The sequence below is a fragment of the Remersonia thermophila genome, chromosome 6 (assembly GCF_042764415.1).
Source record: "Remersonia thermophila strain ATCC 22073 chromosome 6, whole genome shotgun sequence".
NCBI classification, from domain to species: Eukaryota; Fungi; Ascomycota; class Sordariomycetes; order Sordariales; family Chaetomiaceae; genus Remersonia; species Remersonia thermophila.
Window position 1 is genome coordinate 1,648,775 of NC_092222.1, and position 21,706 is coordinate 1,670,480.

The following is a 21,706-nucleotide window of genomic DNA, read 5'->3' on the forward strand; positions in this document are numbered from 1 at the left end:
GAGAGGCGGCGATTGACCATGGCGCCGTGTGAATGGGGTTTGTTGATGTCAGGGGCCAGCTGAAAGCGCAACCCCGCTGTGGGGGGTGGCGCCGAGTGCCGTTGTTTTGGCGTCAAATCAGCGAACAATGGCCCTGTTTGTGGTTGCACCAACGAAACACCCTGCCGTGTAAACGCGCCCCTCGAAATCCTCCCGGCACCTCCTCTGTCCTCCCGAGGCAGCTTTGTTCTTTGTCACAAAACACTGCCAATTCCAAGCCACCACCGGCGTTCCACTGCTGCCCATCAAGCAGCCGAACGGCTTTGGTAGCAGAGCCCACCCAGCATCGGTCGGTGTGTACTGCTAGGTAGGCTCCAAGATCACGTCGCATCGGCGCGCATCTCCCGTCCAACCACTGGCGACGGGAACCAGCCCCGCTGGCTTCCAGTGGACCGGGTGGCTCTGCTGCCGCCGACCCTGGAACGGATCCGCTAACGGAACCGTCGCATGCAGGTCAAGCAGCATCATTTCGACGATAACTAGTTAGCCGTTCTCTGGTTCCTCGCCATGAGCTCCTTTCTCACCACCGTGTGAGTACCTCGTTGTTGCGTTCCCGACTTGCCTCCCACCACCCAGCAAACAGGTGCACTATGGCGACGGAAAGAGTGTAGCCTCCCTCCCCCATCCATCCTCCCCTCCCCTTCTATCGCGACGAGGCGCATCCGCTTTCGACTTGGGCGCTGCGAGCTCCCGCTCCCGCTCCCGCTCCGAGGGAACCAGGGTCTCGGCGAGCCCAAGGCGCTAGCGGTTGCGACACAGGCACGGAGAGAAAGAAGAGGCATAGGCGCTGACTCGGGACTCTGTCTTCTCGCAGCAACAACCGCAAGAGCCAATTCCGGCCCCGCACCACTGGCAAGGGCGGAACTACGAGCTACCAGCTCCGCCAGTATGCAGAGGCAACGCTCGGCGGCGGCAGCCTGCGCAAGGTGGTGAAGCTGCCCGAGGGCGAGGATGAGAACGAGTGGTTGGCCGTCAACAGTACGTCGGACCATGCGCATGATGATGGAAGGGCCCTTGCGAGCCGGCGGGGAGAGAAGATGACGGAGGCTGACGGAGCCCGTTCGCACAACCCAGTGGTCGACTTCTACAACCAAATCAACCTGCTCTACGGCGCCATCACCGAGTTCTGCTCCCCGCAGTCGTGCCCGGAGATGAAGGCGACCGACGAGTTCGAGTACCTGTGGCAGGACAACGAAAACTACAAGCGGCCGACCAAAATGGCAGCGCCCGCGTACATCGAGCAGCTGATGACGTGGGTGCAGAGCAACATCGACAACGAGGCGGTCCTGCCCAGCCGCATTGGTACGACGGCGGCCCTGTCCCTCTCCCTCGAAGCAACGCAAGGCAAGCAGAGAGCTAACCAGACGACCTTGGCTCCCAGGCGTGCCCTTCCCCAAGACGTTCCCGGCCCTCGTCCGGCAGATCTTCAAACGCATGTACCGTGTCTACGCTCACATCTACTGCCACCACTACCCCGTGATCCGCGAGCTCGGGCTCGAGCCGCACCTCAACACCAGCTTCAAGCAGTACGTGCTCTTCATCGACGAGCACAACCTGGCGAGCGGCAAGGACTACTGGGGCCCCCTGGGCGATTTGGTGGATAGCATGCTGCGGAGTGACTAGCCGTAAGGGTATCATGAGGAACCCGTGAGTAATGCGCCAGGCAGAGGTGGGGCTATGCTATGTGGGCTTGCTGTTGGTAATGTTGTCGTATGGCGGCGGCGTTAGGTTTCGTTTTTTTTTTTTTTTCCACGGGGCTCATCGTTTTGTTTCGGAACGGACGGGCAGAGGATGGATGGATGGATGGATGGATGGATGGATAATAGCATGCGGGATCATCATGGCGACTGCTAGGCTGTGCTCGGTAGGTAATTCGTGTGTGGAATTGCATGCGACGGATGTACTCGGGTCTGTGGGGAGAGGGTATATTTCCTGTAGGAATAGTCTTGAAGGGATACCAAGCATCAGCGTGCTGTGCATCCAGTTTGGTGATTTCGTCGGTTTCGACGCATGCAACAAGAATCTCCATCCTTTGACAAACCTTGGGCTGGGCCTGCGCAACTTCAAGCCTGGTGTGGAAATGCTGCAAGACTTCGATTGGAGGCGCGAGGAAGAATCGGGCGCCAAGAAATCTTGCCCGTCGGCCGGTCCATCCCGGAGAGAGCTTCGATTGTCGGCCTCAGGCATCCACAAAATTGCCGAGCGTTCAAACCTCCAGTTTCTCAAAACTGCAAACGGGTGAAGCTTCACGACAGTCGAGGTCTCCCGACAACCCGCGAATTCCACAACCCTTCTCCTCGCCCCCCGTCCGCCTCACGCCACCATGTTCTCGCGACAGGCACTGCTGCGCTCCGCGCGGACGGCTGCTCCGCAGCGCGCCTTTCTCGGCCAGGCCCGCACCTTCGCCGCCCCCGCGTCCTCGGACAAGGTGAAGCCTCCGGTTGCCCTCTTCGGCCTCGACGGCACCTACGCCACGGCTCTGGTACGACCTCCCCTGCCGGATCAATTGGTGGCGGCTGTTTTGGAGGGCTCTTGGAGGAAGGTTTTGGGCGGACCAGGGATTTTTTCTGGCCGTCAATGGGGGGATTGCCATGTGTCTGGGGAACCAACACATCGACTAACCTGCGCCATTTTGCCCTTCTTCCCGATCTAGTACACGGCCGCCGTCAAGACCTCGTCGCTCGAGCCCACCGCCAAGGGCCTCGCCGCCCTCGGCAACCTGCTGCAGAAGGACGCCAAGCTGGTCTCCATCCTGCAGACCCCGACCCTCTCGCCCGCCGACAAGAGCGCCATCGTTGCTGAGCTGCACAAGAGCTCGGGCGCCTCGGTCGACACCGTCAAGAACTTCCTCAGCACCCTCGCCGAGAACAACCGCCTCGGCCTCCTCCCCGGCGTCTGCACCAAGTTCGCCGAGCTCATCAGCGCCGCTCGTGGCGAGGTCGAGATGGTGGTTACCAGCGCTCAGGTAAGGCCCTTGCTCTGTGCCTCCACGACGGGGGAACCCTTTGCCTCCTCCATCGGATCACAGGCGCTGACAGAAATCGCAACGCAGCCCCTGGACAACAAGACCCTCAACCGCCTCGAGTCCGCCGTCTCCAAGTCGAGCTACGTCGGCGCTGGCAAGAAGCTCCGCGTCAAGAACCAGGTGCGTTTCGCTCTCTTCTGCTCTGCCTCGGCCCCGCACGCCTTGTATCCAAGTTTCTAACCCCCTCTCCAGGTCAACCCCGACATTGTTGGCGGCCTCATCGTCGAGGTCGGCGACAGGACAATCGACCTCAGCGTCTCCTCCAGGCTGGCCAAGATGAACAAGCTGCTCACCGACGCTCTGTAAACTTACTTTATCAATCTTTGATCCATCTCTTCCTCCTTTGTAGCAGCAATGGGACCGTGTTGAGCCGGAAAGACAGGGTCCGCTGGCACCACCAGCACGAGGCCAAGGGGTGAAGCGATCCGCAGACAAACAGCACCAACTCAAGTCAGGCTCGTTGTTGCCATGTCCAGAAGGGTCTGTCTGTGCGTGTGTAAGGTACATGAAAAGAATAGATGCCTGTTGATTCCCATGCCGATCCTCGGGAATTACCCTGTTGTTCGCCATCGGACTCCCTCCGAGCGCATGATGCTCCGCCGGCCTAACATTGGATATTGTGACCAACCCGTATATCCCACCGCCCATTTGCATCTCTGGGGAGGAAGGCCCAGCATGATAAGGGACCTAGTGGGCTTGATGGAGGAGCACACGATGGTCTCGACCAAGGTCCTTGAAAACGACCTGACGGCTTTCCAAGTAGGAGGCAGAGTTCAACGAAATATCTGATCTCTGGTGACGCAACCAAGCACCCAAAAAGACAACACCAAGATCAATGCACACGTGACATGGACGGCAAAGCCCAACATCAATACCAGAGACGATGGAAAAAAATGCAAAAGGAAAGGTCGAAATCCTGCGCCAGCCGCGAATCGAACGCGGGGCTCATCGATGGCAACGATGAATTTTACCACTAAACCACTGGCGCTTGATGTCTTGTGGATATCTTCTGCGTCCGGAATTGCGGATCATCACCGGCCGGTCCAAAGTGGATCTTGGAGGGAGAGGCAGCACCCGACCACACACCACAAGCGGCCCTACCTAGGTGCTCTCGCACAACCGGCGCGATGGGCTTGACAGACGCAAGCGCAAGGAACCCAACTTCATCTTGCTCCTCACCGCCTGCCTGGCTTCAAGGGCAATTCATCTACACGGCAGCTGGTGATCGGCCGGGGTCTCTCCTATGTCATGGCGAGGTCCATCGGGATTATCAAACGACAAGCAACAATTCCGTCCAACAGCGTTCATCTATAAAACCAAACTTGCCTCCAGAATCAAAAAGCAACTCAAGGGCATGCCCTTGTTCTTTTTCTTCCTTCCCGGCCGTGACACAGCGCAATCTTCAACCAAAGTTCAGGCTCACCTCCTTACCCTTCTTCTCTTCCTCCTCCTCCTTCTCCGCCTGCTTGCTACCACCTCCAACATTGACTTCGCCCCGGCTCACCACACCAGCGCCCATCTATTCCGAGGCTTGCGCCTCGAACTCGTCTCCCTCCTCCCATACCCCCTCGGCGCTCCTCTCCTGCCGAACACGCTCCAGCTGCTGCGTGATGTACGCGTGCAGGTGAGCGTCAGCCTCGGCACGCTCCTTGGCGCGCTCGGCGTCGATGCTCCCCGACCGGTAGTACCGGGTCTGGTGCTCCTGCTGGTGGAAGTACTCCCCGCCGTTGTGCCCGTTGGTGTTGGGGTACAGGGAGTTGCCGAGGCGGTGATGCGGCGGGTCGTCCAGGCCGTCCTCGCTGGCCACGCTGAAGTCGCTGCGCGCGGCGAGGGAGCGGCTCATGGAGCTGCGGCGGAGGTGGCGGCCGTTGACGGGGGAGAACATGGGGGATTTGGGCGTCTGCGCGCCGTTGGCGGCAGCGTGCCGGTGGAGGATGTCGTCAAAGTAGTGGGACATGCCGGCGCGGGGGGTGCGGGGGGTTTGGGGGAGGCGACAGTTGACACTAGGGAAACGTTAGCATCACGAGGAGGCGGAGGGGGGAGAAGAGGAGAGATAGGAAGGAGGTGGTGAGCAAGAGAGAGAGAAAAGAAAAAAAAAAAAAAGGCTTACCCGGTGTCGTGAATCATGCGCGCGATCAAGCCCGTCCATCCGCACTGGTGCGTCGCGCCCAGCCCGCGGCCCGTGTCGCCGTCAAAGAACTCGTAGAACCAGAGGTAGTCCCTCCAGTGGGGATCAAAGTCAAGCGTGTCGTTGCCCCCGTTGATGCTCCGCCGGCCGTGCTGATCGCGCTGGAACAGATGCTGCAGGCGATGCTGGATCTCCTCCGACACGTGCCCCAGGTGCATGTACTCGCCGGAGCCGACGGGGCACTCCACCTTGAGATCCTGGCCAAAGTAGAGGAAGAAGCGCTGCAACGACTCGACCAGCAGGAAGTTGACGCACAGCCAGATGGGACCGCGCCAGTTGCTGTTGCCGCCAAACAAGCCGCTGTCCGAGTCGCCGGGCACGTAGCCCACCGTGAACTTTTGCCCGTTGACCTCCATCGAGTACGGGTGGTCCTTGTGGTACTTGGACAGGGAGCGGATGCCGTGGGGGCTGAGGAACTCGTCCTCGTCGAGCATGCGCTTGAGGATCTTGACGAGGCGTTCCTCGTTGACGAGCGAGAGCAGGATGCGGTTGCCCTTGCCGCGGGCCGAGATGCTGTGCATCGTCCTCTCGGCCACGTCGTTGCGGTTGGCGATGAACCATTCGACGCGCTTCTTGAAGGTCGGGAGGCGGTTGACGAGCTCCGGCTCCAGGGTCAGGGTGGCGTAGAGCGGGATGAGCCCGACCAGGGAGCGGACGGGCATCTGCTGGATCCAGGGCCCGCCCCAGGAGATGGCGTCGTAGTAGAAGCCGTCCTCCTTGTTCCACAGCGACTGCTCGTCCTTCTGGCCCATGCGGAACGTCATGGCGTCGCTGATGAGGATGAAGTGCTCAAAGAACTTGGAGGCGATGTCCTCGTAGATGCGGCGATGCTTGGCCAGCTCCAGGGCAATGTTGAGCATGTTGAGGCAGTAGAAGGCCATCCAGCCCGTGCTGTCGGCCTGCTCGAGCGTGCCGCCGGTCGGCAGGGGCTCGGAGCGGTTGAAGAGGCCAATGTTGTCGAGCCCGAGGAAGCCGCCCTCAAAGACATTCTTGCCGTCGACGTCCTTGCGGTTAACCCACCAGGTAAAGTTCATCAGCAGCTTCTGGAACACCCTCTCGAGGAAGTCGAGGTCCTGCCGGCCGTAGAGCTTGCGCTCGATCTTGAAGACGCGGAAGGTCGCCCAGGCGTGGACGGGCGGGTTGACATCGCTAAAGTTCCACTCGTACGCCGGAAGCTGGCCGTTGGGATGGCAATACCACTCGCGGGTGAAGAGGTCGAGCTGCTTCTTGGCAAACTCGGGGTCGATCATGGCCAGGGTGATGCAGTGGAAGCTCGTGTCCCACGCGGCAAAGAAGGGGTACTCCCACGAGTCGGGCATCGACAGGATGTCGTCGCAATGCATGTGCTTCCAGGAGTTGTTGCGGATGCCCTTGCGGGTCGGCGGAGGGGGCGGCTGGTTGGGGTCGCCGTTGGCCCACTCCTCCCAGATGAAGTAGTAATGCTGCTTGCACCACATCATGCCGGCGAACGCCTGCCGCTGGATGTTGCGGAGGTCGTCCGCCATGGGCAGGGGGCTGATGTGGTAGTAAAAGTCATCGGCTTCTTCTCTCCTCCGTTCGATGATGTCGTCAAACTCCTCTTCGTCGAGATACAGCTCGGCCTTCCTCGTGAAGCGGAACCGAACCACTGGCTGGGGTTAGCATCCGAGCCGCCAGGCCGGAGGAGATCGCTCGGACGACACATACCAGCACACTCTCCTGGGTTCACGCCCCCGGCTTCGTTGAAGGCATACCAGGCGGTCGCCTTGGTGCCCACCTGGGCCGGGTTGACCGCCTCCTTCTCGCCGTTTACGATGTAGCGGTGAAAGGCGTCCTTGACGTACGGCGACTCGTTCTCCCCCTCGTACAGCAGCTCGTAGTTGGTGTCGTTCTCGGTGAAGAGCATCTTGGGCTGGACGTCCTCGCCGCTGGGGCCGACGCCGGGCGAGGGAGAAAGCAGGACGAAGCGCTCCCCGAGCTTGTGGTGCTGGGACCGTATCAGGTTCTCGTCGTAGGCTCCGATGGACGGCTTCTTGTCGGCCGGCTCGCGGCCCCAGGACCAGGTGTTCCGGAACCACACGTGCGGGAGAATGTGCAACGGGGCACGCTCGGGACCGCGGTTCCAGGCCGTGACGCGGAAGAGCAGCTCATCGGGGTCGTCGGCCTCCTTGGCCGTTTCGATGATGATGTCCCAGTATCGGTCGTCGTCAAAGACGCCGGTATCGAGGATCTGGTATTCCTTGTCTTGCTTGGTGCGGCGGGCGTTTTCCTTCAGGAGGTCCTCGTAGGGGAATGCCCTCTGTGGGTATTTGTATAGGTACTTCATGTACGAGTGCTGTAGGTTGTCATGTCAGTCTCGAGTTCGGGCTGGAGAAGGGGAGAGGAGGGGGGGGGGGGGGGGGTTGTTCAGGTCATCCGGGGTCGTCGGGTCTTACCGTCTGTCACGAGTCAACGTTAGCATGAGGCTGCTTGGTATTCGACATGGGAAACCCCCCAAAAAGGAGGGAGGACTCTAGAAGGACTCACGGGTGTGTTATCGAGGTGAAAGTGAGCTTCTTTGATGCTCTCGCCGTGATTTCCCTGGGGGTTGGACAGGCCGAAGAGGCGCTCCTTGAGAAAGGGGCTGGACGAACATCCAGAGTCAGCATGCGTCTGTTGCAACGACAGGCAGACCGGGAGAGACCGTTGAACGTACTCTTTTTCGTTCCAGAAAGCAAAGGCGATGTTTTGGTAGCCATGGGTGTCGCAAACTCCTGCGATGCCGTCCTCGCCCCAGCGGTACGCTCGCGACCGCGCATGGTCGTGCGGGAAGTCTAGATGGAAGAGAAGATTGTGTGAACCGCTGAAGCCAGGAGAGGAGGGGGGAGACCGGCCACAGAACCAGCCACGACTTACGGCTCCAGGCATCGCCATCGGCGCTGTAGTCCTCGCGCACTGCACCGGCGCTGTTAGCAACAACATTGCGGCCTGGTTGCCCCAGAGGGAGGGAAACTTGCCGGTCGCCCACTGCCGCTCAGACACATATGACCCCCATTTCTTCCAGTACTTTTTCTTCTCGCGGTCCTCGCGGAGCCTCCGCTCCTCCTCGGTGAGGTACTCGTGGTGATCCAAGAAGACCATGGTTGCGGCGCGCCCGGTTGTTTTCTCGAGCTTTCGGGGTTACCCGTCCAGCAACCTCGCTCCGCTCGGCTGTTGTTGGATTGCTTGGGGGGGCTCGCCAGAGGCAGACAGATAGGCACGGAGCGATTTGCTCGATTCAAAAGAAAGATGACCCAAAATCACTTGCGCTCGGAGAGGTTTTTTTTTTTTTTTTTTGGCAAGAAACCCAAGGAGGCAGAACTCTGACCCGGCCTCAAAACGGAGACCCTGAAATAAGGTATCAAAGGTTGGAAAACAAACCCAAGCTGGAGAGAGCCCGAGCGAGAGATGTGGGCACCTGTCCTGTCGTTTTTAGGTACCTGTGTAAAGACAGGCATCGGATCCCGGTGGGCAGCCCAGCCGGTCCACCATCTCATCCAAGGTGTTTTGCCCTGTGTTGGTGGGTTGGGTCGCTGACGGGACGACCAGTGACGTCAAAAGGTGCCTGCGGTGGCCCGGGACCCGGTCCAGATCCTGTTGGACGGGGGAGGCGGCGAGCCAACTGCAAGCCCCCGTCGGATTGTTCAGCCGAATAAAAAGACACATCAGCAACCCTGTCTGGCGGCCAAGGTACAAGAGAGGGGCATTGATGGTTGTTTGGTGGGGGGGGGGGGGAGAGGAGGGGGGGAGGGGGGGGTCGATGAAGACGGGAGTGTTGGGCTGGCGTCCAAGTCCAGCGGAGTGGATGCACAGGGGGGGGGGGGGGGGGGGTTCACAGGGGATAGCTCCATTACAGACGTCTGAGGTGGATCATGATTGAAGCCCGACTGTCCTACTTTCTGCGGTGGATGTGAACCGGATGGTCTGGCCCTACTGCACCGAACTCAAGGTGGTATGCATGCATGCAGACAGGCAGACAGGCAGGCAGGCAGGCGACAGGAGGTATAAGCTCAATAGCACCCATGTCACGGTTGATAACCGTTTTCGCCACCCATCTTCTTGTCTGCATGACATAGTTCAGGCACAGCTGCACCGAGACCAACCAACAAAACACGAGTCCAGCCGTTGATGAACATGTGGCTGGCTGACGGTGCCGGTCAGGTTTGTTATCGGTCTGTGCCGTTCGCTTGGTCCTGCGGTGGGAACGCGAGGCCCCTGGCCCAATGATGCGACCGGTTCCCAGCATTGCGACCCATCGCCGATGGATCCCGATGGAGATGCTGCACAAGACTCTTGAGTAATGGGATTCCTCAGTACCTAACTCCAAGATGTCGCGAGTCGGTCGGAACTGCCGCTCGCTGCTGCTGGTATGCTCCGTGCAAACATGTCCTGTCGCATAGCGAATCGCCTGGTGCGCCCAACCCGCAACCCGTGGAGATCCGAAAGAAAAAAAAAAGGCCCGGAACCATGCCCGCCCGCCGATGCATCATTACGAACACACCGCCGCCAAACGCTAGAGCTTCGCCTTGGGCGGCTGGCTCGGCGCCGTGGCGTCCAGGTTGACCACCACCTCCCGCTTCTTCAGCTCCTCCTTGCCTTGGCCTTGCTGGGCGGGCGGCTGCGTGCCAAAGAAGATGACCTGCACCGTCAAATCATCCCGGTAGCGCCTCGAAATCGGGGCGGGCAGGGTCAGCAGCGCTGACACCTGCTCCTGGTTCTTGCCGCCGAGCGCGTTGCGCACAAGGTGCGTCGCGGCGTTACGGTCCTGCACCACGAACCCATCCTTGGCCGACTCGGTCCACTGCCGCACGCCGCGGAACGGCGTCTTTTGCCCGTCGCCGGATTGGGCCGTCGGCGCCTCCACGGGCAAGCCGCCAGCGTCCCGGGCCCCAAAGACGCGGGTCCACACCGAGTTGAAGTGGCTCGGGGTCGAGCTCGTCGCCGCCGAGACGGATTGGCTTTCGAGCCACTTGCCCACCAGCCCGACGACCTCCTCGTTGGTGAGCATCTCCCACAGCCCGTCCGTAGCCATCACCACGAAATCCCCCTTCTCCGGCTCGATCTTGGTCGTCGTAACCACCGGCTCGGCCGTCACGTAGGGCGGGGTCTTGAGGGCGCTATGCGGCGACCTGGCAAAAAAGTGCCGGCGCAGCTCCTCGGTCGTCTCGCGCGACCACTTGTAGCTGGCATCCCCGAACGCGCGGGTCGGCTCCAGGTTGCCCAGGACGCGGCCGCGGAACACGACGTGCGGCTCGCCCGGGTGCAGGGCGCGCAGGCGCGCTTCTTCGTCCGGGTTGCTGCCCGTCTGGTCGACCGAGAGCGGGGTGGCGGTCCACTTGCCCGAGGGCGAGCGGCGGCCGAGGACGGCGCGCGAGTCGCCCGTGCAGGCCACGCGGAGGAGCGAGGTGCGGCTGTCGTAGAAGGAGAGGAGCGCGCAGGAGCCGGACAGCGCGGGGGCGAGGAGCTCCGCGGCGGCCGTCTTGTTGTTGGCCTTGAGGACCTTCTGCACGCTCTGGTGCACAATCTCGTCGTCCAGCTTGAGGAAGCCCTTCTTGATGGCCGCGTCGACCGCCTCGGGCGGCGGCGCCAGGTTGGACGCCCGGTAGGTTTCGTTGAGCTCGCGCGCCACGAAGCTGACGAGCGCCTGGCGGAGCTTAGCCGAGGTGGTCCATCCGCTGGTGGCGAGAACAGGTGGTCAGCCATCGGCCATCGTGAATGCCCAACGCGCTTCGCGTCCTTCCCGTGTGGAACACCTACGAGTGCCCGTCAAACACGCCCCAGAACATCCAGTCGCTGCTCCCGTCGGCCGTGCTGCGGTCGGGGATCTGCACAATCTTCTCGTCGTGATCGTCCTCGATGGGGTCGTTGCTCGGGAGCTGCGTCAGGTCGTAGCGCACCACGCCCTGCCCGCGGTTGACGAGGAACGACTGCTCGCTACGCCTGAGCTTCTGCGTAGCCTGTTCTGGCGTAAGCATCTCGATAACGCGCCGGCCGTCGTCGCTCGTGGTCTTGATGATGGGGCCTTCCCCAACAAACGTGCCCGTGTGCAGCTCGTCGGCGCCAATGACCAGCACAGTGCGCGTCGGTGCTGCCGCCTCGCCGGTCCCTGTCCCGGACGGCGCGGCGCCACTGGTGGAGTAGGCCCGCTTGCCGGCGACGTCACTGGTGCTCTCGCCGTTGTACGTGTAGTAGGCCCCGAAGCCGACGAGCGCCGACACGACCGCCACACTTACGCGTCGGAAGTACATGGTGGAGGAGCGGAGGGGTTCGGCGCTTAGCGATGCATCCTCTGCCGGCGGGGGGGTGCTGCTGTTGCTGGATCGCCGGGAGCCTTGAGCCGACGGCGACGTGGACAGAAAGCGGCGTGTTGAGGGGGCGGCGACGGCTGCGGCGGCGCTTCTCCGGGTCGCGGTCGAAACAGGAAGCGCTGCGATGCTCCGGAGCGGATTATAGAGAGCACCGCGAGCCGTACATCGGAGACCGGAGCGGAAAGCGTGGACCACAGCGCGACGCATGGCGAATTGCGGATTAGTTCCGTTCAAGAGCCGGAACGAGAGAGGGATCCTAGGGTTGGCTTGGTAGGCCCCGAGAGGTTGGTCACGGTGGCTTACCCTAACCCTGACCGAAGGAGGACGCTTCGACAAGACCGGAAATCGCGTGCATGTCTTAGTTGCTCTGAATCCTCGGCTTCCCAAGAAGGGTATAAGTGGAAACTTTCAAGCGTAAATTCTTCGACCTCAATGCTGAAGGGTCCGTCTACTGTGTACGCAGTAGAACTCTGCCGGTGGTTCCATGTTAGCCGCCTGGAACCACCGCAAGCCAATGCGCCCAGCATGCTTTTGTTGTCAACGTTGGGACCCTGGACGGGCAGCCGAAACCCCAAGTGTCCCGGTCGGAGCTTGAACGGGAAAGCAGGTGGACGCATGATGTATTCACATACAGGCTGACATGCAACGTACCGCTATGTAGTCCATCTTTGGCGCAACAAGACAGGTTGGTGTTGTTGTGTACAGTTCTACATTCTCGTGAGCCCTTCCGGTAGCCCCGAGAAGAGGATCAACCATGCTGGACAGTGTCTATTCACACGGTAATGCACGGTGGACTCCTCCGACGCTCAAGCCTCACATGGCATCTTGTTGCTCGACTCTTGAACCTCATGCCCCAGGACGTTCGAGGTTCTCTTCAGTGAAAAGAACATCTCGAGATATTGTGGAACAATTACGACTCTTTTGGCCCTGGAGTTGCTTTGCTATTCCGTTCCGCTGACATTCTCCATCCGACCCTCCTCCAACCTCGAAACAACAGCCGAGGTACATCACCCTCGGACGACTCACTCTCATTCATCCGACCGAAGCCACCTTCACTACTATACACACACTGATATTCTGACCCATCAGCCAAACACCCATCTTCCATTTTCGTAGTTGACTGTAGTGTGATCATCAACGGCTGCCTATCAACATGGCGACCACCGCAGCTCCGGACCAGCAGCCCGCGCCCAAGCTGGTCACGAACGAGGCCGGCTTCCAGGCGTTCGACACATATCCATGGACTAGCGACCGCGACTTTCTTGTAAGTTTGTTAAAGCCTCTGAAACTCTTCAAGGCACGAACTGACTAACACGCACGTACTATAGAAAGGCCTCATGATGACCCTGGGCCCAGCCAACCTGAACCCCAAGGCTACCGCCACTGATGGCTTCCATCGCCAGCGTGCCCTCAGCACGGCCCTGCAGGCTCGCATCTGGTGGTACACCTCTCGCTTCAACCTGCAGATCGACCAGACTGCCTACTTGGCCTACACCCTCGCCAACCCCTCCTCCTCACCCGATGCCCGGATACTGGCCCGCCTCGAGGAGATCGCCCAGCGCATGGCCGGCATCAACACCGGAGCCGGCGGCGACGCGCAACCAGCAGCCGCTCCAACGACATCTCCCACCCCCGCGGTTTCTTCTCCCCAGCCCCCTGCTGCTTCCGACTCCTCCGCCGCCCAGCCCGCCGCGCAGGGCGTCCCCGCCTGGCAACTGAACGCGCCCAAGGTCGACCTCAGCAAAAAGGCCGACGACGCCGGCGTCCACAACGCTGCCCCCGACGGCACCCCGTACCCAGAAAACTTCCAGGCCATCGTTGAGGCCGTCACCCTCGGCAGGCCGATCCCGGGCATCAAGGAGATCCCGGATATTGTCGAGCGTCCGCCGGTTCGTCTCCCAAGACCCCGTCGTTCTCTTGATATCCTGCTTGCCTGCCTATGTACCACCCGGCTGAACCTGACTGACAACATAAAAACCCCCGAAAACAGGGCATCACTCCCTTTGGCAAGCTGAAGCCGCCCCGCAAGCCATGGGAGAAGGACGAGCCGGCCGATCCTGCCGTGACCTCGGTGACCGCCCTTCTTGGTGCAGGCGGCGGTATCTTTGGCGACGTGCCCGAAAACGAGTTCCCGCCGCTGCCTGAAACTCAACAGGAGGGCGATGAGGCTCAGGAGCAGCAAGATGAGCAAGCCAGGCAGGCACAGGGCGGCGGCGGCGGCGGCGGCGGCGGTGATAATGGTGATGGCCAAACCACTTCTGCCGCCGGGGCAGCTGCCGAGCCGACGGCAACGGCAACGACAACGACAACGGCGGCCAACACCACAGCCCAGGGAAACTGATGCTTGTGACTCTGTCGATTGTTTGACTATTGTGGATACATTGCGTGTTGCGGTCAGTCTTATGCCCTCCCAGCGAAGGACGTCTTGGGCAGCTCGTGGCTCTTTGCTTGCGTCTCTGTTTGTTTGGCATCAAAGCGTGGCGAGGATCGGACGGATGATGGCGATGGTTATCGAAGGTTTTCCATCAAGGATTGGAACTGCGTAAACTAGAGTCCATGGAGGAGGAGTAGCAGGAAGGATGCTTGGATACCAGGGACGGACACCATGGCCATATATTTGTACATCCTAGAGAAACCCATGCAAACCGAATGCCATGCTAGGCATCTGATGGTTGACAAGGTCCGCACAAGGGACACAGTCACGCACGTCCACACTTCGGGAGAACACAACACAAATACATCTTCTCTCTCTCTCTCTCTCTCTACCCTGCCCCCCTCCAACTATGTACAAATCAAGCCAAGCAGGAGCAGACTGACCAACAACAAAAGAAAATACGTTTGGTGTGTCGGGGCACGAGGGTGGCATGAGTCCAAGATAGACAAGCACTCACTCTTCTTTGCCGAATGCTTTCCTATCTTCTCTACCCAGCCGCGCCATCCCCCCTTTCTGCATGGTTCCTCTCTCTCTCTCTCTTTCCTCCCTCCGCTACGCTCCCTTAACTTTTTCTCTACGCCCCATACGCCACCTGGCCCATGGGCCTATCCTCCTCCATGCCAGGGGCCATGAAGTTTGTCCGGGGGTCGCCCGTCTCCTTGGCTGCCGAGCAGCGGGCCATTGTGGGTGAACTAGAATGCCACTGTCAGTACCAAGCGATCGGTAAAAGCTTACAGAAGAAGGGGGAAAAATGACTGACCTCCTCGAGATGACATCCGTAAAGTAAAAGTTCTCAATAACCTTCCTCAGCGGCGCGCCGGTGACCTCGGCGCCCTTGTTCTGCTCCACCAGCTGGACCTTGCTCAGCTGCTGCAGCGCAACGGGCTCAACCACATCATACGCCACCAGAGCAGGGCTGATCTCGGCCATGCGGTCGCGGAGCTGGGCAACATCGTCATACGGCAGCGGCACGCCGAGGAACTCGCTCACGGCGCGAATGATCTTCCAGTCGGTGCGGGCAGCACCCGGCAGGCCGGTGGCGGCGCGCGTCATTTGGACGCGGCCCTCCGTGTTGACGTACGTGCCGGCCTTCTCCGTGTACGCCGCGCCGGGGAGGACGATGTCAGCGATCTGGGCGCCGCGGTCGCCGTGGTGGCCTTGGTAGACGACGAAGGCATCCTTGGGGATGTCGGCCTCGTCGAACTCGTCGGCGCCGAGCAGCCAGACAAACTTGGGCTTGGTCTCGGCGACGGCGGCCGAGGGGGTCACAAACCCAACCTCGAAGGCGCCGGCGCGCGAGGCGGCGCGCTGCAGCACATTGTAGCCGTTCCACTCCTCGGTCAGGAAGTTGGCGGCGTTCTTGTCGACGAACTGGCCCACCACCTCGTAGAAGGCCTTGGCGTCGGGGTGCTCGGTGACGCCCGAGCCCACGATGATCATGGGCCGCTTGGCGGCCTGGAGCTTCTTGCCGAAGGGGCCGGCGAGGGCCTCCTTGAGGGCGGCCAGGTCGGTGCCGAGGTGTTCAAACTCGAAGGTCGACTCCCAGGTCTGGCCGACGACGCCGATCTCGAGGTCGGAGCGCAGCCACTGCTTCCGGATGCGGGCGTTAAGGACGGCAGCCTCGTGCCTCGGGTTCGTGCCGACCAGAAGGATGCAGTCGGCCGACTCGATGCCCCAGATGCGCGAGTTGAAGAGGTAGTTGGACCGCACGTCGACGCCGTGGGCGAGGGGCTGGCCGCCGTTGGGCATGTCGAGAGCAAGGTTGTCCGAGCCCAGCCGGTTGGCGAGATCTTTCATGGCCACCAGCGACTCCACCTCAACCAGCTGGCCGGCGATGACCTTGAACTCGTTCTCCTTGGGCGCCAGGGTCCGGTACGCGTGGGAAATCTCGGTAAGGGCCTGCTCCCAGGTGATGGGCTCAAACTTGCCCTCGTGGCGCGCAAGCGGCAGCGTCAGGCGCTGGGTCTTGAGGCCGTCGCAGGCGAAGCGGGTCTTGTCGTTGATCCACTCCTCGTTGACGTCCTCGTTGAGGCGCGGGACGATGCGCATGACCTCGAGACCGCGCGAGTCGACGCGGATGTTGGAGCCGAGGCCGTCGAGGACGTCGATGGACTCGGTCTTCTTGAGCTCCCAGGGGCGGGCGCGGAAGGCATAGGGCTTGGAGGTCAGGGCGCCGACGGGGCAGAGGTCGATGACGTTGCCCGACAGCTCAGAGTCGAGGTTCTTCTCGAGGTAGGTGCCAATCTGGATGTCGTTGCCGCGGCCGAACGAGCCCATCTCGGGGGCGCCAGCGATGTCGTTAGCAAAGCGGATGCAGCGGGTGCAGTGAATGCAACGGTTCATGGACGTCTTGATGAGCGGGCCGATGTTCTTGTCCTCGACGGCACGCTTGCCGCCGATCTCGTGGAACCGGCCACGGTCGGCGCCGTACCGCATCGACTGGTCCTGGAGATCGCACTCGCCACCCTGGTCGCAGATGGGGCAGTCGAGGGGGTGGTTGGCGAGCAGGAACTCCATGACGCCTTCGCGGGCCTTGTGTGTCAGGGGCGAGTTGGTCTTGACCACCATGCCGGCCTGGACGGGCCACGCGCACGACGCAACGGGCTTGGGCGACCGCTCAACCTCGACCAGGCACATGCGGCAGTTACCGGCGATGGCGAGCTTCCTAAGCGAGGGGAAGCCGTCGTTAGCATCAGGCAGCACGGCGGCTGGGTGTCGCGCGTCTTCGGCGGCGGGGTTCGCGGGAGGGGGCCTTACTCATGGTAGCAGTATCTGCAGCTCGTCAGTCCAACCATGCTCAGCAGCACACAACCCGCGAGGCGCACGCGTACCTTGGAACGACAACACCGGCCTTTTCGCAAGCTTGGATCAGGGCGGACCCGGCTGCAATAGTCACATCAGCAAAACATGGACGTGGGACCACCCAAAATCGCATAGTCCCTCGTACCCTCAATCGACACCTTCTTCCCGTCTGGCAAGCGTCAGCATAGCGTCGACACGCACAATGAGAACCCCAACAGGGCGATGCGCACCAATTGTGAGCTCGACCTCGGCCGGCCGCTGTGTCGTCGCCGAAAAAGCCCGGGTGGCCGCCCGGGCCGGATGCTTGCCAGTCCGCCAAGCCGAGCGAGCCAATGTCTGCCTCAACATGGTGCCGTCTCGACGGAGTCTAAGGAGAGGGGAGATGGGGGGCAGGGTTGGGAGCTAGCGGTGGGAGCCCGCGGTGGTCGGGGGGTCGGGGGGTCGGGGGGTTCGTTCGGTCGAGGGGTTGAGGGTTGAGGTGGTTATGTTCCGTGGAGTTGGAGCTCGGATCAAGCGTTGTTGCGGACGTTTCCTGCCAGAGCCAGGCTGGGCCCCACCATGGGCGCTGCCGGCCAATCAAAACTCTCAATTTGTAAGCTCCCGGGCTTTTTAAACCCCCCCACTTCTCGCCGCGATTTGACTTTTTGAGCCTTTTCTCTCTCCATTGTACTTTTCCTGGGCACTTATTGTAGGAGAACTCGGTTGCTTCCACCGAGTCTTCCTCTATCTTGTGCTCTAGATTGAGAGATGGCTCCGTTTATGGAAGCATGTGAGAACTCTTGCGTTCGCTGAGCAACGCCTCTTACCGCCGGTTGCCACATTTTCTTGTTCGAGCACCAACCAATCTCGATGAATGCCTGATGCCAGATTGCCATGCAGAATTGAACTCAACGTCTGATTCACTACGAGCCACCCGATCCTCTGCGCTCCTCCGGCCGCATCCCGACCTCCTCGAGCCGCTGAATTTCCCTGTCTAGAAGAGCCAAGTACTCCTCCCGCTTCTTCAGCAAGAAATTCTCCACGCCGTGCAAATCCGCCACCGCCCTCTCGACCATAACGAGCAGGTCCCTGACGGCCGCGTCCCGGATCGAGGCTGGAGGTGGCCCGGCGGCCGGCGGCGGCACCGTAAGCTCAGACAGTACAATGTTGTGCACGTTGTAGTCGACGCCCGGCTGGGCGGGCGCCTCCATGTTGGCGATGAGCTCGTCAACCTCGCTCGGGGAGAGGCCGGGGCGGCGGCCCTGGGGCGGAAGCGCCGTCGATCCTAGAAGTTGCTGCTCCGCCTCGGCTGCTTGTTGCACGAGACGCCGCTTCTCGCGCTCAAACATGTAAAGGAGGTTCTCCCGGACGCCTTCACGGTGGTAGTCGATGCTGGAGAGGATGCTCTTGAGCCGTTCGATGCGGTCCCGTGGCGGTTCAAAGTGGGTAAGGTCGACATCTTGTAGCGGGACGAAAATCCCGGGCGCGATGTTGGTGAGCGGCGGGATGTGCTCCGAAGCTCTCGGCCTGGAGGTTTCTGGTTCTTGAACAGATTGCGGCATGCTTGACGGCTTTTTGGATGACGAGGATCATGCTCGAGGATGGCGGTTCTGGGCTCCAGAAGTGTTTGGAGGCAGAAACCCCCGCCTACGGTATTCCCAATTTTTGGCTTCCCCTGCGTTCATCAACTCCAACCCCGGGCCTCTTGAATCCTCAACAAACCCCGGCTCAATTAGTACACACCATCTGAAAAGTCCAACACAACCGGCTTTTCCAACAAGTCGATAATACTCTTCACAAACTCTTTATGCGCCGGGTCTGTTGATACGTAGTAGTCCCTGTCCTCGACGGACGCAAACTCGGCGACAAACCCGTGCGTTAGGCCGTTCTGCATCTGGTTCATACCCACCGGTCAGCAAGCCGGTTCATGTATAGACGGCCGACCTAAGTCCCAATCTGAAAAGAGCATGGAGGGAAACGAGAAGACAGAGCGCGTTGAGGTAGGAAATGTGGCGCACCTGCAGATCCTCGGGCGAATTGTCCCGACCGCCCCTCAGGGACAAGATGTAAGGCGTCTTGCTGGTCGGGTGGACGCAGTTGGTCTTGAGCGCAAGGAATCGATCGCAGGCCTAGGCGCTGTCAGCTGGTCATGATATCGTACACCACTATCGGGTGACAGGGGACATACTGCCTTGACGTCCTCGGGGCGGGCATCTGACTTGAACTGGAACAGGACGACGTGGATGACAGACATGGTATCAGCTCAGTAAGGAACCAGACGGGATCAGGCGGGAGTGTCGGCTTGGATGGGAGTACCGAGGCAAAGAATCCGTGGAACGATGGTTGTCCCAAGGTTCGTGGTGCAGTTTGATGTTGGGTAGTAAATTAAAGTGGTTGAACACCCAAACCCAACCCCGCACCTTGCTGCATTCCTGCGGCACTCCCATCTATACATGGCGGCTCCATCCACCCTCCCCGTCTCACCATTTCGGTCTCGTAGGACCAAGAGAAAGACACTCGATTGTCTGATGAAACATCATCCGTTAGGCTGGGTATATTTATCCTATCTTCCACGCCGTCGCGCAGAGCGGGCTCATCATGTCTCCATTATTCGCTATACACATCGTGGTGACAAAGGAAATGGTTGCTTGAGCGGCGGCTCAAAAGCCGAGACAATGCTGTATGTAGTATCTGGGTCCGGCGGGCAAGTGTAAGCGCCGCCTTTCCTCAATTCATCGACTGTGGCCTTCCCAACGCGACTCTAGGCGTGGTCTACAGCCAGGGTCGCCTTCATCAATAGGCGCCCAAGGAAGCGGTCCGAGTTTTCGGATCTCCCCTCGGAGAGGTCGTTTCGACCTCAAGGGTATGGTTAGGTTCGACGAGCATGGGAATACTCGCCGTCATGGAAAGTATTCCCTGTCGTTGTGGTAGGCGTGGCGGTGGTTTCGCAGCTCTGTAGGACGGCGTCATCTTGCTGTTAGCCGGCGTCCGTCCGGTAGTGTCGGAGGGCTCGGCCAGGCGTGAGAATATGTAGAGTGTGGGGATCGGTGGCAGAGACTGCGGTGGTTTGTGAGGATTGGTGCCGCGAGAGGTGGCTGTCCCGGCTCCAGAGCCTCTTCTGGATTCGGGATGTTGGAGGCCGCTGACCGAACATCGTATCGGGTGCCTCTGACGATGTTTCCGAGTCGCGGCGTCATGATGGCGAGGCGTCCCTACAAGACGTCTGCGAAGACACCGTCGGTCTCGTATAGGCTGCGCGCGTTCACCTGGCCGGCACAATCTTGCGAACATATTCGCGCGCAACCCTGAAAATGCCGCGCACGTGGTCCTCGAACCGGCGGTCTTTCCTCTTGCGCATCCACAAGAGGAGCACGATCAAGATGGCGAGGTCGATGGCGACGTGCTTACACACCGCCCAAAACAGCCACCCCAGCCATGGGACCACGCCCTTCTCCTTGCGCGACCGCCACTCCCGACCCGTGGCGATCTGCTCCCGCAGCGCCGCGATCTCGGCCGACAGCCGAACGATGGCCCGCTCCATGCGCTTCGTCCGCTTGTCGTTCCGCCGCGCGTAGTCGCTCTGCGGCTCGTCGTCGGCCTGGTCCGCCAGCTCGGCCAGCCGCCGCTCTGACTCGTCCTCCTCGCTCATCGGCCGGAGCACCCGCATCGGGCCTTCGGTGCCGCTCAGCGGTGTCTGGAAGCGGCGGACCACCGGGCTTGTGACGGGGCTCGTGATGATTTGCGTGCGTTCGGTCGCGATGGGGATGTGGCCTCCCCGGAGGCTCGCTTTCTCGCCCCGCTCCGATCGGCTCGACGTGCCAATCTGCCCGGAGGATGACGACCCGGCAGCGCTCGGGTTGTTGCTCTTGACCTGGTTCCAGACGAACTCGAGCTCGGCGACCAGCTCCAGGGCGTTGGGCGTGTTGGCGTACTTGTGCATGATCTCGATGAGCGTCTCGACGTAACGGCGCTTGGCCTCGGTCCTGCTCAGGCCCTTCTGCGAGTTCCACGCGTCCCATTTGTCCTGCTCGCGCACGAGATCCTCGCTGCTGGTGCTGACGCTGCCCGAGACGGCGACCGAGGAGGCTGTGGGCCGCTCCATGACGCCGTCCACGTCGCCCTCCATGGCCTGCTTGTAAAGACCGTACAGGCGCATGCGATCCGACGGCGGCGGCCGGGCCGCCCCGGTCTTGGGGATCTTCTTGACCGTGTTGAGGGCATGGACAAAGACTCGATCTGCGTTGTTTGCCGGCGTTAGCGTGCGCCGTGCATGCTTGAGCGTGCGGATATCGGGGCGACCGCCGCGGCGCGCTTACCAATTGAATCCGACATGGTGCATCAGGGTCGTGGGGTTCGAGCGGACGGTCGACGATCGTTTGAAAGGAATCGCTCGGGGGATTGCGGCAGAGGCACGAGTCGATTACGGGGACGTGGGGAGCAAGGCGCCCTTGGTTCGTTGAGGCTCGGTAGTGGCGTGGGGTCCAGGTGCAGCTGGCCGCGTGTTGAAGCGCGAACGGGGAGCATCAACAATAACAAATCAAGCGGAGGCCGTGGTGGCTTGCTGCAGGCTCTGAGAGCAAGAACGGGATTCCACCGATCGGACACTCACAGAGAAGACGGCATTCCACCTTTTAGCTTTCACCTCATCTCGGCCGAGGAGTCAAGCTGTCGCGTCATGTTCGGGTCTCCCGCCGGGTCGGTCGCAGTTGAAGGGAAGTTCGGCACCCCACTGCATTGAAGAGAGCAAACCACTGGACAGGCTCGCTGCGCTGAATTGGACACTGGCTGCTTTTGCCTCGGCATGCGCCAGCGCATGTCCGCTGCCATGATGACCTGCAGGCCCACTTTCCCCAAATTCGGCCTCCCCTGGCACGCGGACCGAGCCTGGGGAAACCTCCCGGACAGGCCTGATCTGAGAAATGTGGGTCCCGAGT

At 60.9% G+C, this 21,706-nt stretch overlaps 9 protein-coding genes and 1 non-coding gene across 10 annotated transcripts; 3 read left to right on the forward strand and 7 right to left on the reverse strand.

Moving 5' to 3' along the window:
- Positions 1–546: 546 nt before the first annotated feature.
- Positions 547–1,662, forward strand: VTJ83DRAFT_6641 (uncharacterized protein; the record flags this gene model as incomplete). The annotated part of the gene is made up of 4 exons (XM_071013375.1): positions 547–569; positions 854–1,017; positions 1,114–1,341; positions 1,421–1,662. The coding sequence occupies 4 exons, from the start codon at positions 547–549 to the stop codon at positions 1,660–1,662; spliced, it is 657 nt and encodes a 218-aa protein (XP_070864268.1).
- Positions 1,663–2,362: 700 nt separating this feature from the next.
- On the forward strand, positions 2,363–3,370 carry VTJ83DRAFT_6642 (uncharacterized protein; the record flags this gene model as incomplete). The annotated part of the gene is made up of 4 exons (XM_071013376.1): positions 2,363–2,521; positions 2,693–3,004; positions 3,092–3,184; positions 3,257–3,370. The coding sequence occupies 4 exons, from the start codon at positions 2,363–2,365 to the stop codon at positions 3,368–3,370; spliced, it is 678 nt and encodes a 225-aa protein (XP_070864269.1).
- Positions 3,371–3,981: 611 nt separating this feature from the next.
- VTJ83DRAFT_t148 lies at positions 3,982–4,052 on the reverse strand. The gene has a single exon. It is a non-coding gene; the product is annotated as a tRNA-Gly (tRNA).
- Positions 4,053–4,583: 531 nt separating this feature from the next.
- Positions 4,584–8,351, reverse strand: VTJ83DRAFT_6643 (uncharacterized protein; the record flags this gene model as incomplete). Its single annotated transcript, XM_071013377.1, has 7 exons — positions 4,584–5,067; positions 5,175–6,879; positions 6,939–7,566; positions 7,758–7,854; positions 7,927–8,044; positions 8,127–8,165; positions 8,228–8,351. The coding sequence occupies 7 exons, from the start codon at positions 8,349–8,351 to the stop codon at positions 4,584–4,586; spliced, it is 3,195 nt and encodes a 1,064-aa protein (XP_070864270.1).
- A 1,411-nt stretch (positions 8,352–9,762) lies between these two features.
- On the reverse strand, positions 9,763–11,497 carry VTJ83DRAFT_6644 (uncharacterized protein; the record flags this gene model as incomplete). Its single annotated transcript, XM_071013378.1, has 2 exons — positions 9,763–10,924; positions 11,007–11,497. 2 exons carry the CDS (start codon positions 11,495–11,497, stop codon positions 9,763–9,765), a joined length of 1,653 nt encoding a protein of 550 aa, XP_070864271.1.
- Positions 11,498–12,710: 1,213 nt separating this feature from the next.
- VTJ83DRAFT_6645 (uncharacterized protein) lies at positions 12,711–13,898 on the forward strand (the record flags this gene model as incomplete). The annotated part of the gene is made up of 3 exons (XM_071013379.1): positions 12,711–12,821; positions 12,886–13,446; positions 13,548–13,898. The coding sequence occupies 3 exons, from the start codon at positions 12,711–12,713 to the stop codon at positions 13,896–13,898; spliced, it is 1,023 nt and encodes a 340-aa protein (XP_070864272.1).
- Positions 13,899–14,565: 667 nt separating this feature from the next.
- VTJ83DRAFT_6646 (uncharacterized protein) lies at positions 14,566–17,141 on the reverse strand (the record flags this gene model as incomplete). Its single annotated transcript, XM_071013380.1, has 6 exons — positions 14,566–14,683; positions 14,752–16,656; positions 16,749–16,763; positions 16,823–16,874; positions 16,939–16,962; positions 17,024–17,141. 6 exons carry the CDS (start codon positions 17,139–17,141, stop codon positions 14,566–14,568), a joined length of 2,232 nt encoding a protein of 743 aa, XP_070864273.1.
- Positions 17,142–17,695: 554 nt separating this feature from the next.
- VTJ83DRAFT_6647 (uncharacterized protein) lies at positions 17,696–18,334 on the reverse strand (the record flags this gene model as incomplete). The annotated part of the gene is made up of 1 exon (XM_071013381.1): positions 17,696–18,334. One exon carries the CDS (start codon positions 18,332–18,334, stop codon positions 17,696–17,698), a length of 639 nt encoding a protein of 212 aa, XP_070864274.1.
- A 170-nt stretch (positions 18,335–18,504) lies between these two features.
- On the reverse strand, positions 18,505–19,026 carry VTJ83DRAFT_6648 (uncharacterized protein; the record flags this gene model as incomplete). Its single annotated transcript, XM_071013382.1, has 3 exons — positions 18,505–18,666; positions 18,791–18,901; positions 18,961–19,026. 3 exons carry the CDS (start codon positions 19,024–19,026, stop codon positions 18,505–18,507), a joined length of 339 nt encoding a protein of 112 aa, XP_070864275.1.
- Positions 19,027–20,034: 1,008 nt separating this feature from the next.
- Positions 20,035–21,104, reverse strand: VTJ83DRAFT_6649 (uncharacterized protein; the record flags this gene model as incomplete). Its single annotated transcript, XM_071013383.1, has 2 exons — positions 20,035–21,008; positions 21,089–21,104. The coding sequence occupies 2 exons, from the start codon at positions 21,102–21,104 to the stop codon at positions 20,035–20,037; spliced, it is 990 nt and encodes a 329-aa protein (XP_070864276.1).
- Between the last annotated feature and the right edge of the window lie 602 nt (positions 21,105–21,706).